Below are 12,625 nucleotides of genomic sequence, written 5' to 3' on the forward strand. Positions count from 1 at the left end.
GAGGTCAGAGATCACCATGGATTGCTAAGTAAGCAATAATGCATAAAAATAATGGAGACAGAGGGGAAAAGACCCTAATGCTAATTAGCCCATAAGCTAGGCCAAATACAGTTTTGTCCAAAGATAAAAGGAATTCGGCATCAGGCAAGAAAACTTTCAATTAAAAGCAGAAAATAAAAATCATTTGTAGTGAGTTTACTTAGAGTACTGATGTTTTATCACAGTAGGTGTATCATTTCAATAATATTGATCAAGACTTTGCAATAGGTTTAGGAACTAACTTTGAAAAATTTTAAGTCTGTTTTCAAGTTTGAGTTATTCACAATTACAGGAAATATAGAGGAAATTTTAGGAAAAAGTAATCATACCAATAGAAATTCTTAGTAAATGACTACTTTAGATTATTACATATACAAATGAAATATCTAAACATGTTTGATTTACTAGCAAGAAGTATCTGAGATATACTAAGATTCTGGTTCCTATGATAATTAGTGCTAGGAATGTAGGAGAAAGCAACCTCCAAAGTATATAAGCACAAATACAATCTGGTAGTTTGACATGGATTCCTTCACCAGGAAGTTAACCTAACAGACACCATGTGTGAATTACTACAATGGTTTACATTTGCCATTAACAATTTTACAACAGGATGTTAGTGGTTCTCTTTTTTCCTTTTATTTCAAATATTTCACACAGTTATATATGGTATTATATCTATTACCAACTCAAGTCCATGAATAATCAGTAAAAATTGCAGATTTTTTTCTTATTTGGAACTACTGTTCTCACCTAGTAGTTTTTTTTTTAATTACCTTCACTTGAAATTCTTAGTACAGCAAAAAGTTTCATTAACTCCCAAAAACAGATGGACATAAGAATAAGAGAGTAGACATACACAGACTTTGTTATTTTCTCAGGCTTATGAGGCTCTTTTCGTTTGTATCAATCAGTGTAAGATGAAGAGAGTATCCTTCAGAAAATAAACCCTTGGGTCAAGAACAAAAATATCAACATAAGAACAGGTATGAATCTATTGACTATTAATGTATATAAGTGAATGGAATGAAATAATCAATCCATGTTCAAGAAATTAAGTCCATGGAAATGCTCCCAACTTGTCATTTGTAAACTTTGATCGTGGATTTATGGTTTCTGGATAGCTAATGAGTTGCATTAGAATCCCAGTATGTTCATGTTTGAAGAGAACTTTGTAACATCTCAGTGAAATTTCTCTTTTTATAAATTTGGAAACTGAGACCCTAAGTGTATAAGGAACTTGTCAGAAGTCACACAACTAGAAAGTGGCAGGGCCAGGACTTGAATATAGGTTTTCTGTTCTTTATATATTCAAGAACATTTTATCAAAAACGTCCTATATACACGGACTTGTACCAAGTACCTAGGGAGAAAAACAGTGAGCGGAATACAAACTCTGGCCTCAGAGAACTTTGATTCTGATGAAGGTTACCAGACAAATAAACAAGACACAAGTCAACACATGCTATTATAGAGGATGTACAAGGTTTTATTAGAGCACTTTGACTTGGGGGGCAAATAAGATCAGGAGGGTCAAGGAAATCTTCAAGATGGATGTTAGATCTAAGTTGGGCCCTGAATTATCCAAATGAATGGGGTGCAGTGAGGAGGGAACAAAAGGGAAGAATGTGATCTCAGCAGAGGGATTAAAATACACCAAAACCCAGATGCAAAAGACATTCAGGCCTGACAGGGTGTTCAGTATCCCTAGAACCAAATGAAGAGAAAAAAGATGAACCTAGAGAGAAAGAGGTCTGTGAATCAGGTTATGGAGCCTCAACTTTATCTTGAGGGTAGCAAGCAGTCCCTGAAGGGTCACAAGCATGGGAGTGAAATGGCCAGGTGTACATTTCAGAAAGAATGCTAGGGTAGTGTGGGGATCAGACTGGTGTGGAGGGCAAGAGAAGTCTATGAGCCCCTGATATTGGAAAGGGGATGTCCTGATCCTTAGATAGAAATAAATGCCCCAATAATAAAGGTTGATATATCATTCTTTTTTTTTTTTAAGTTTATTTATTTTGAGAGAGACAGAGAGAGAGAGCAAGGAAGGGGCAGAGAGACAGAGAGACAGACAGGGAGAGAGAGAGGATCCCAAGCAGGCTCTGCACCAGCAGTACTGAGCCTGACGCAGGGCTCAAACTCATGAACCGTGAGATCATGACCTGAGCTGAAACCAAGAGTCAGATGCTGAACTGACTGAGCCACCCAGGTGTCCCTGATCCATCATTCTTATTAAAACTTTGTTAGTGCACTGTAGAGTCTGAGCATCTCTGAGCTCACAGAAAAAGTCCAATTTATGGACCTTGAAGACTAAAAACCAAGGTTTAAAATATGGCCTCAACCAAAAGGTCCTGCATAGGCAACAGGCTAGCAGCAGTTCCAGTCAAGAGTCACACTGCTATTGCAGCTAAACCAGTACAGATGCCACCGTCCCTGGGCCCCTGAGCACCTAGCTATAAATGGGGCTAATTATATCTACTTATCTACTCCATAATGATATTGTGAGGACACTCCCTCTTCCTCAGCAGGAAATGAGAGTAGTAATATCTATTTCATAGCAATGCTGTGAGTTAAAAGATAACATATATAAACACACAGAGTTTTTACATTGGGTATTAAGAATACAATACTGTTAGTTTCTTTTCTTGTAATAATGCAAAAGCTGTTCTCTGTGAAAATAATTGACTCGACAAAGATAGAGAAAAACCTGTGGACTTCACTTCATTTGCACTAGGCTCTACCCAACTCACTTAATGAAGCAAGTCAGTGAATGTTACATTGTGAAGATTCTCATTTTCAGCAGGGATTTTCTTAGTTGTTAAAAAAGTAAGAATAAACACACACACACACACACACACACACACACACACACACACACACTTTCTTAAAGTTAAAAAAAAAAGAAAACAATACACCCGAGTTCATCCTTCCCAGCCCAGCCAGGCTCTAACTTGGAATGCCTCTTCCTGGAATGGAAGTCCCACATGGCGCTCCCCTCCCTTACTGGGGTGCTTGGTAGCTGGCCCTTCTCTCCTCTCTACCACTGCTGGGAATTTCCTCTTCTACCTCTTCATAGACCCCACCAAAGCTTCAGGTATTACTTCAGACAGGGCAGAAAAGAGGGAAGACACAGGAGGAGAACAGCTTTGAGGGAAGGACCTAAGAGCTGGTTGTACACGGAAGTTAGCAAATGGAATTTCCCACAATTGAAATATACAATCAATATTATCATGGATCTGAGGAGAAATCTACAAAATCCTTTTAAAGTGACAGGGCCAGCATAAAACTTGACTGTTGTCACTGACATAAAGAAAGAAATCTATCAGCAACATCAACATGGGAAAACTACACTCAGAATGCAAACCTTGCTCATCTGAATACTGGCAAGGCCAGGATGTCCCTATGCTCTTGATGCTAAAGTACTTCTCATGGATTATTTTATTTAATGCTTACAAGAAACCTGTGACATAGATCATTCTATCCTTCTCTTGAACAGTGAGGAAACTGGTGTACTAGTTTGTTATTGCTGCTATAATAAACTAGCACAAAGTTAGGGGCTTTAAGGAACACAAATTTATTTATTATCTTTACAGTTCTGTAGGTCAGAAATCCAACATGGATCTCACTGGGCTAAAATCAAGGTGTCACCAAGCTGCATTCCTCTCTGGAAGTTCCAGAGGAGGATCTGCTTCCTTACCTTTTCCAGATTCTATGGCTCATCTCCATGGTTTAGCTCCTGTACCCCTTCATCTTCAAAGCCAGCATTGTGGCATCTCTCTGATCGTTCTTGCACTGTCACAATTCCCCCCCACGCTCTGACTTCAGCCATAATATCTGATTCTTTCACGCCTCAGGAGCCAGTTTTCACCCTCTTGGGGGTAATGTAGCACCTGTTGAGAATGCACAATCTATTCACCTGGGAGTATTAATACTGAGCTAGAACTGCTGTTTATCTTCCACCCAAAGCTCCTTGGCTTTTCTTCCTCTGCTGTGTCAGCAGCCATGTAGTTTGAATGGAATGGATTCAAGGCTTAAGCACCAAGCACAGAAAAATTTGTGCAGGGCAAGTGCATACTGAAAACTCAACACATGAGAGTTTTCATTATTATTATATTATTATTTCTACAAGAGACGATAGAAATGTTAAATGTGTACATCAAATAAATAATCAGCTGAGAAACATATTTTGAATGCAATTTTTAACATCCCCATATACTTAAATTAATCCAATACTTGGGTAAAGCTATATATTTATTTTGTGTTCCTGGTTAAAATAATGGATGTCCCTGATCTAATTCTGGCTTGGTTTTTATTACTTTTCTCAATAACAAAAGCCAGGAACAAAATCAGATTTTGCTTCTAGCAGTTTAAATAGATAAAAATCAGTGTGACTGTCAAAATCCAGGTTGGTCTTATCAGGCTGAGATGAAAACCAGGGTTACATTTGAAAAAGATGAATGTGGACACTAACAGGAAAAAGCGCCTGGCTAATTGAGTAAACAAATATGACTTGCAAGTCCCAGATGGAGTATGTATAGCATTGTAATCAGCAAAATGTCTTTTTATGGTTATTTTCCTAGAACATTCGTAAAGTGATGCAGATCTTACAATGGGGTAGTACAATTTTTTTAAGTTAAAATTTTCATTTACTATCATTTAAAAAGTTTTACTTTTTTTTCATTACAGTCCTCAAATATATGTTACTGACTCTTTCATGGAAATGTAGTAATACCTTAAACTAATAGGATGACCTAGATCAAGGGGCAATAGAGCAGTGTGGTTTCTGTGTCCTGAAAAGAGAGTAACCGAGCAAAGCTGTGATCTTGGTTTTATGCCGAACCTAGTTAGTTTGGAAACTTCACTTAGATAATCTATTTATTAAATTTATTTTTCTGACAGAGAGAAAGAGCGCATGTAGGGCAGGGGTAGAGACAGAGAGGGAGACAGAGGATCCAAAGCAGGCTCTGCGCTGACAGCAGTGAGCCCGATGCAGGTCTTGAACTCATGAACTGTGAGATCATGACCTGAGCCCAAGTCGGATGCTCAACTGACTGAGCCACCCAGTTGCCCCTAGATAAACTATTTTAATTAGGTTGTACAGAAGCCAAAGAATATTCTTGGAGTTAAGTAAGTTTCAACTTCACTCCTAGTAGCAGGAGAGGTGTACCTTTATTACTGAATGCCAAGCCTGAGATCCACTAGGTTACAATGCCGATCTTACCCAGTAGACTGGGCTATTCTATGGCAGAGCAAGATTCTCTCCTTCTTCACATCCTTAGGTATTTTCTACACCACTTAAGAGTCCCCTCACCGAATTCATGGTCAAAGCATGCTTCTCAGTCTGGCTCTATCTACAAAGCCAGGGGCAGGGCTGTTATCCCCATTATCCATTCTCTCCTTCTCTCTTTAGTACTAGAACTGTGAAGTCCTACCTGGGCACATGAGGACCCAGAGTATTTTCCAGCCTCCCTTGCAGCTCAGTCAGTATGCTCATGCAGCTTCGTTCTGGCCAGTTGGATATGAATGGAAGGGAAATGCACAACTTCTTGGTTGTCCCCTTAAAATGAGAGATGCGGTTTCCTCTCCCTCTCGCCCCCTCTTGACAGCTAAAGGGTGACGATATCTTGAAATGGAAGCCATAAAGACAGGATGACAGAGCAACGAGATAAGAAGACTAGTCCCTTCAACGTAGAGCCTCTATGTCAGTCTGCATGCTGAGGAACACTTAAACAGGGGCAAATTGATTTGTACATTTTGAAGCCACTGTTGTTTTGCTTTTACCACAGCAGAAAATCCTAACTAATATTTACTCAAAAATTTCCTTCACTGACCTTCCTAAATTTCCAGGATTCACATTTTTGGATTAAGAAGATTTCTGTATCCTAAAGAACTATGTATTAATGTCTGAATACCCCAAAGAAATAAAAATGCACAGGTAAGAAGCTGTAAATTAGCACTGTATTTGTTTCAAGCTGACTACTTGGTATACATACACAGAAACACACAGAAACCACCATATAATTCTTTTGTTTAGTTTCCACAACTAAATCAGGGTGTGAAAAACTGAAGAGGATACAGAGAGGCACCACACAGAAGATTCAAAGCAAACAAAAAGAAGTATATGATGGCACTGGATTGACTTGCTCAGTTGTAAATCTAGTGGTCAACTTAATATTGCTATATCACACAGAAGATGGTGATGAACTGTCTCTTCCACTATGGAAAGGAAACCATTTTAAACTGAAGCAAGAATGTGTTGACAGTTTGGAGAAAAGTGCTATCCGAGCTTATGTTTAATCATTTGAATTAGTTATTGAGGGGAGGCTGTAAAGTCTTTCTCTGTAAGTATTTAAAAACTGGGTAGATTTTAATTTTCCAGAATGTCATGTTAGAGTTTTGCCCTGTGAGTGCAGGCTGGAGGAGCAAGGATGGACTAGAATGGACCTTAACGAAGTCCCTCACTCCAAGATGGGGTGTGCTTTCAATGCATCTCTCTCCTTCTCCCTTCCTCTCTCTTTCTAGAATAACATTAAATTACCTTCTGCTTACAAACAATGAGAAGCAATAAGCTTTTGTTTCTCTTTGCTTTGTTTCCCAGACCACATGCCTTCACCTTTCATCACCACCACCATCATAGTGGGTCTTTCATCCCACTATGTGCTCCAAACTGCAAAATTTAATGTTAGGGAACCATATGCACATGCGTGTGCATGTGAGTGTGCGTGTGTGCGTGTATGGTGGGGAATAGGGGGGGAGAGCTAGGAAAAGAGTTTTACAATATATCCAGATAAGACTGACAGCCATGCCATTCTTTTCAAACACACACACACACACACACACACACACACACACACACACACGCACGCATTCTGTTCTAATGCAGGGTTGGGAAATCAGATCGAGAACTCTGGGGAAGGGCCATAAAATGGCATCAGGTTCTAGGCCTCAGTCCAGATAGATCTTAGGCCTTCAAACACTCAATTCAAAATCCTGTCAACAGGTTTTATGTGTTTTGCTTGTACTTTCAGTGAAAAGAGTGCTCCTTTTTAGGGAGATACATTTGAAACAAGAGAAAAATCTTATTTATTAAGAGGTGATAAAAGCCAAAAAAACAGTGGTGTATTTATCAGGAGGGACCCCTATATTAGAGAAACACCATGATCTCTCTCCACCTGTTACCTACTTTCCCTCCCTTGTGAAGAAGTGGCTTATCTCGTAAGTGCATTTGAAAGAATAAACTGAGCATATCCCACTCAACTCCCTCCCTCTCTCCCCTCTGTTAGGATCTTTCTGCCTGCATACAAAGAGGATGACTTCTTAGCTGCTCTGGGTCAGGCAGTAAAAGCTTTGGTCAAAGGCCCTGCCCCGGGCTAGGAAGGAGGGAGGTAGAAACTGTGCTGTAATTGCCCACTTTGCCTGTGACTGGGTCTGCTTACTGCAGGGGTAAAGTATTAGCAAACCATCCTGGCCCTGATATAAAGCTACATTTTCCAGTGAGCATCTATCAGAAATAATGCAGACATTTTGATCTCCTCTTACCTGACTTCTCTCTCTCCATACTGCTTGACACACTCTAGGGGATTAGCAAATAGTTTTTGAATGAGGGAATAAATGGACCTGGGTGGGCCAGTTTGCCGACCTCCTAAAACCCCAAAGAAAGTTCTGAATTTGAGGCTCAATTTTTTTTATTTGAGAGAGAGAGAGAGGGAGAGAGAGAGAGAGAGAGAGAGAGAGAGAGAATCTTAAGCAGGCTCCATGCCCAGTATGTAGCTCAATGTGGGGCTCGATCTCATGACAGTGAGATCATGACCTCAGCTGGAATTAAGAGGTTGGATGCTTAACGGAATAAGCCACCCAGGCAACAATCTATATTTTTCGATCATTCACTCCATTAGTAAAAATGCTTACACATGGACATCTAATATGTGTATACTATTTATTTGTAAACGTTAACCATGTACCTTTGTACTAATATATACTTTATAAAAATACTCTAAAATAGAAATTTGAAATGAGGTGAAAAAATGTAAATGTTAAGTTCCAGTACTTTCTTCCTGCACACCAGTGGATTATTTTGAGCAGTCCACTCTGTAGCCCACCGGTCTAGACTTGAAGTACTACACAAGTCTGGAGAAGAAGAATCTGGAGGTCTGGAGCAGTCCAGACAGATTCAGGCAGCACAGCAGGGACCCTGTTTCACACAGCCTTGCACTCCTCACCATGCGTAGTAAGGACAACATTTTCTATTTAATGGTGCATCCTCAGGAAGAACGTGTTGAACTGACTTGGAAGGAGAAAGTGGATGAATGGATGTTTATTGATCTAGAAGGAAAAAGGGAAGGATATTCCAAGTGAGACTTATCTTGGAACACTTTATTCCAAGACCAGACATCACAGAAATGGGATAGAGGTTGGCTTTCATCAGACACTGGCTTCAGAACCACATAATGTGAAGGAGCAGGAAATGAAGTTGGTTATTGGAAGAGAGAGAGAAGTGAGAAGGTGGCTCTGGGCCATGAAATCTAGGCAGATATATCAGCATCTGATTCCCTGTAAGAACAAAATATGGAACTTCTGGATGCTTTAAAGATGTAAACATCATCACATTTTATCTTTTATGAAGATCAGACTGGGGTTAGGAGGCATATCAGATGGAACCATATTTGCATTTGGTTAGAACAGCTCTGAAGAGTCTAGAATGAGACCATGAGAGTCTGGCTAGAGTGATGAAGGAGATAAGGGAAAAGAAAGTATGAAACAAATAGTCAATTAGAAAGAATATGATCAAACCTTCATAACCAATAAGATGTGAAGGAAGAAAGAGAAGAAACCAAATATGTCTAGAGATGATCCCACCATTTGGAAAATGAACAATCTTACTTGATTTCTGGAAATTTTCCTCCATCTTGATTTGCTATGGTAAGTAATCCTAGTGTGAATTAAAATTTTTTTTTAATGTTTATTTATTTTTGACAGAGACAGAATGCGAGTGGGTTAGGGGCAGAGAGAGAGGGAGACACAGAAGCAGAAGCAGGCTCCAGGCTCTGACCTGTCAGCACAGAGCCCGACGCGGGGCTCGAACTCACAAACCGTGAGATCACGACCTGAGCCGAAGTCGGACGCTCAACCGACTGAGCCACCCGGGCGCCCCTCCCAGTGTGAATTGATGTTTCTCTGTTCCTATTTAAATGCTTGAGGCTCACCCTGTAACCTCAAAGTAAAATGCTGAAACATGGAACAGGGACTAAATTTTCATGAGTCCAAGGTACTACTTACTAAGTTTGCTGGAAGATGCAATTGAGAAATGGCACTTGGCCTTGAAGGAAAACGAAACATCATGTTTGTGTGTATGTAGTTGACAACAACTGGCTTCCCACACACAACTGAACAATCCAGTCAACCACAAAGTGAAGACTAGTAATAGGTTCATGACCTTTTCAGCCACGTTTATTCCTATATGTGAACTCCACATTATTCTAAGCTATGGAGTTTACTCCGGGGTAATTCAGACAGCTGAATAATAAAAAAGGATAGAGGATAGAACAGATAACAATGCTGGAAAGAAAAGAAACCAAGCTTTTTTTGTCAAATAGCTATAATCCTGTGGACAGGTTATATGATGTGTCTATGTCCATGCAGTTCATTTTTTGAAACCTGTCTGACTTATTCTGAAAACAGTCTCCTAAGATGGGAAGAAATGACCAAAAATTACATAAAGCTTACTTTCCAAATGGAGTTCTGCAGAAAATACAGCTGCCATCTGGCCTCCTGGCTAACTTCACTTCTTTCTTTTTCGGCAGATATTATTTAATCCAGACCACACAGTTTGTTAGTCTAGTTGGTTCATGAAGATTTCAGAACATGAATCTGTAGCAGGAATGTTTGGCAAGTGACAAGACATTAGCTGCTTGACATGAGGGCAGTTTCCTTGTCTCAGTGGTTAAGTAAGTCTCTCCCTGGCTCTGTGTGCCTGGGTGCCTTCAGCTATGAAGTCAAACTGATTATCCTTGTCATCTCTCAAACATGATGTCTGCCATGCGCTGTGAGACAGGTACTGCTCCTGCATATATACCACTGCTCTAAAATTAACTACGAAGACTTTAAACCCAATGTTAGTTCACAGTTAACATTATGATGGTCTACTTGCATGTAAATGAACTGAAACTCTAGTCACTGTATATAAAATACAACCTGTGCTTTAAAATTTAGCCAAGATGTATTAAAGCACGGAAAAAATAATTTGGTCTGGGTAGGTTTTTAAAATCATGTTTAAACTAAGAAAAGAGGTATTTAATAATAAAAAAAATCACATCAGTTACATAGTAGCTTTCAAAAGGCAGAAGTTGCTGGTCTCTATAGATGCCTACCTGCCTCCAAAGAAAGTGAGAGGGTGAGCTGAGATTTACAGCCTATAAACTTCTGCCAGGTTCAGACAGGAAGAAGTCTTTTCATGACATTGGGTTTGGCTTCATTTCTCAGTGGTCTCACTTGGCCAGCAACGCTAAAGACTGCAGCAGAGTCCAGGCGTAATTCTATAGATACTGCCATTGGGAGGACCAGCAGGAATAGGGGTAACCTATCCTGGTGAGGCAGATGAGAGGGGTAGATATATGTCCTCAAAAACCTGGCCATAAAAGAAAAATCAGTGACACAAAAATTCAACATCTATGAAGAATGCTGGAGGACAATTGCTATAGTTTGAAAAAAACATTTAGGTAGAAGTTTACATAATTTTAATCATAAACAAGATTCTAACAAATAATAATCGCATGATCCTTAAGGCTTTATTAGCTATTTACCACACTCTTCAGATTTTCATTTCCTATTAAATCTGATTGATAACAAGTTTATCATTCATTTGTATAATTCCATTTCCTTCACCATTTCTTATTCAGAGTATGACATCATGGAGTTAGAGAATGGAAACTGTTTCTATACTTTGGGAGGAAAAAAAGCAATGTTTGTGATAACCCAATTTTTTTCCCTCCTTCTAAGCTAAACACTTATAATTCTTAACACATGTTTTTTCTTGGAAACCATTTTTACTTCTGGCTTTATGTAAAATGTGAGAATTTTCTATCTCAGAAAATGGCACTAGTTCATCTCTTATGATGTCCCCATTGTATGTTCATTGCCAGCGAAACAATCTGTTTAGAACTCTAATTATTATGACTATAAATAGACCTGTAAAATGTGCTTTTCTGCATGTTTCATCATTTTCAGTTTCAGAACTCTGTTATTTAAACCCTGATCAGAAGGTTAACACATGAAAATATCTAATGAACCTGGCTTCCTGGTATGGAATTCAAATACACTCTGTAGATACAAGTAATACCCATTAACCAAGAGTGGAATGACTTACTGTATATAAGGAATTCAAAACCACAGATGGAAAAATACTATGAGTGTTGGGATTAGGCCTGTTAATAAAAATATATTTCATGAATGTTACGAATTTTTTAATTAATGGTTACATAGCTATTTCTTAGTCAAGTTGTAAAACCTTAACATTCAGGTTTTTAAGTATGTTTTATAGGCACACACAATACTCTCAAATCTCTAAAGCTCTTGAAATAAAGCCCAGTTATCTAATTTTCACCATCCAGGTATAAGGATCTTATAAAACAGCAGCATATCAAGATGAGAGATGGTTGAGATTCTCTGCATTGTATTGTTTCTTTTTTTTTTTTTTTAATTTTTTTTTTCAACGTTTATTTATTTTTGGGACAGAGAGAGACAGAGCATGAATGGGGGGAGGGGCAGAGAGAGAGGGAGACACAGAATCGGAAACAGCCTCCAGGCTCTGAGCCATCAGCCCAGAGCCTGACGCGGGGCTCAAACTCACAGACCGCAAGATCGTGACCTGGCTGAAGTCGACCGCTTAACCGACTGCGCCACCCAGGCGCCCCTGCATTGTATTGTTTCTTAATCATCTGCCCATGGGTTTGCTTCACTATTTAAAAAGGCAGAGATGTGTGCACATGTGTGCATATACAAAAACACATACATGCATAAAAATATTGACACACACAATGGAATATGGAATGGAAGGAGAACTAAATTCAGAATTTAAATTTGCAGTTTTTAGTTCTGCTTCTAGCAGCTCAAATATTTCAAGTTCTCTGAGTCTGTCTCACCATTTGTAAAGCAGCTGAAGAACAAATGTGTGTGTGGAAACCTTTTGTAAACAGTGAGACAGAAAGCACTAAACATACACAAGGGTTGTGTGTCTGTATGTGTGGTCACTATAGCCTGACCCAATCCACATGAACATATAAATGAACAAAGGTGGTTTTCCTCAACTCTCTCAAAAACATCTAGATCTTAAAAAAAAAAAAAAAGGATACTTTTAAGTCAAGATGAATAGAAGTAAATGAAATTAAAAGGAATCATGCCACATTAAAGAAAATATTGGTGAATCCACCTGGTCCTCCCCAGGAGCTATCTCTGGGGCCAGGCCCAGTTGTGCCTACTGTATATAGCTTCTTCTTCCACTTTTTTTCTATAGAAACCAAGCTTTTTCCAGAAGAGTCAAGTTTTTCCACAGGCGGTCTCCATAGCAGTGTTGAAATGGCCTGGCACTGAG

General features: G+C 39.2%; 1 protein-coding gene across 9 annotated transcripts in view; it reads right to left on the reverse strand.

The window, feature by feature from the left end:
• The window catches only part of SPATS2L (spermatogenesis associated serine rich 2 like), a 170,109-nt gene that overhangs the window by 105,625 nt on the left and 51,859 nt on the right, over positions 1–12,625 (reverse strand). The window contains exon 1 of one of the 9 annotated variants that reach the window (XM_047872553.1): positions 3,737–3,855. The exons of 7 other annotated variants lie outside the window; for them this stretch is intronic. In XM_047872553.1, the coding sequence (XP_047728509.1) occupies positions 3,737–3,765 (29 nt within the window). In that variant the 5' untranslated portion in view covers positions 3,766–3,855. Of the gene's footprint in view, positions 1–3,736; positions 3,856–12,625 lie in introns of those variants that run through there. One more of the 9 variants, XM_047872559.1, reaches the window with a different exon arrangement.

Source organism: Prionailurus viverrinus, chromosome C1, assembly GCF_022837055.1.
Source record: "Prionailurus viverrinus isolate Anna chromosome C1, UM_Priviv_1.0, whole genome shotgun sequence".
In the NCBI taxonomy this organism is placed as follows: Eukaryota; Metazoa; Chordata; class Mammalia; order Carnivora; family Felidae; genus Prionailurus; species Prionailurus viverrinus.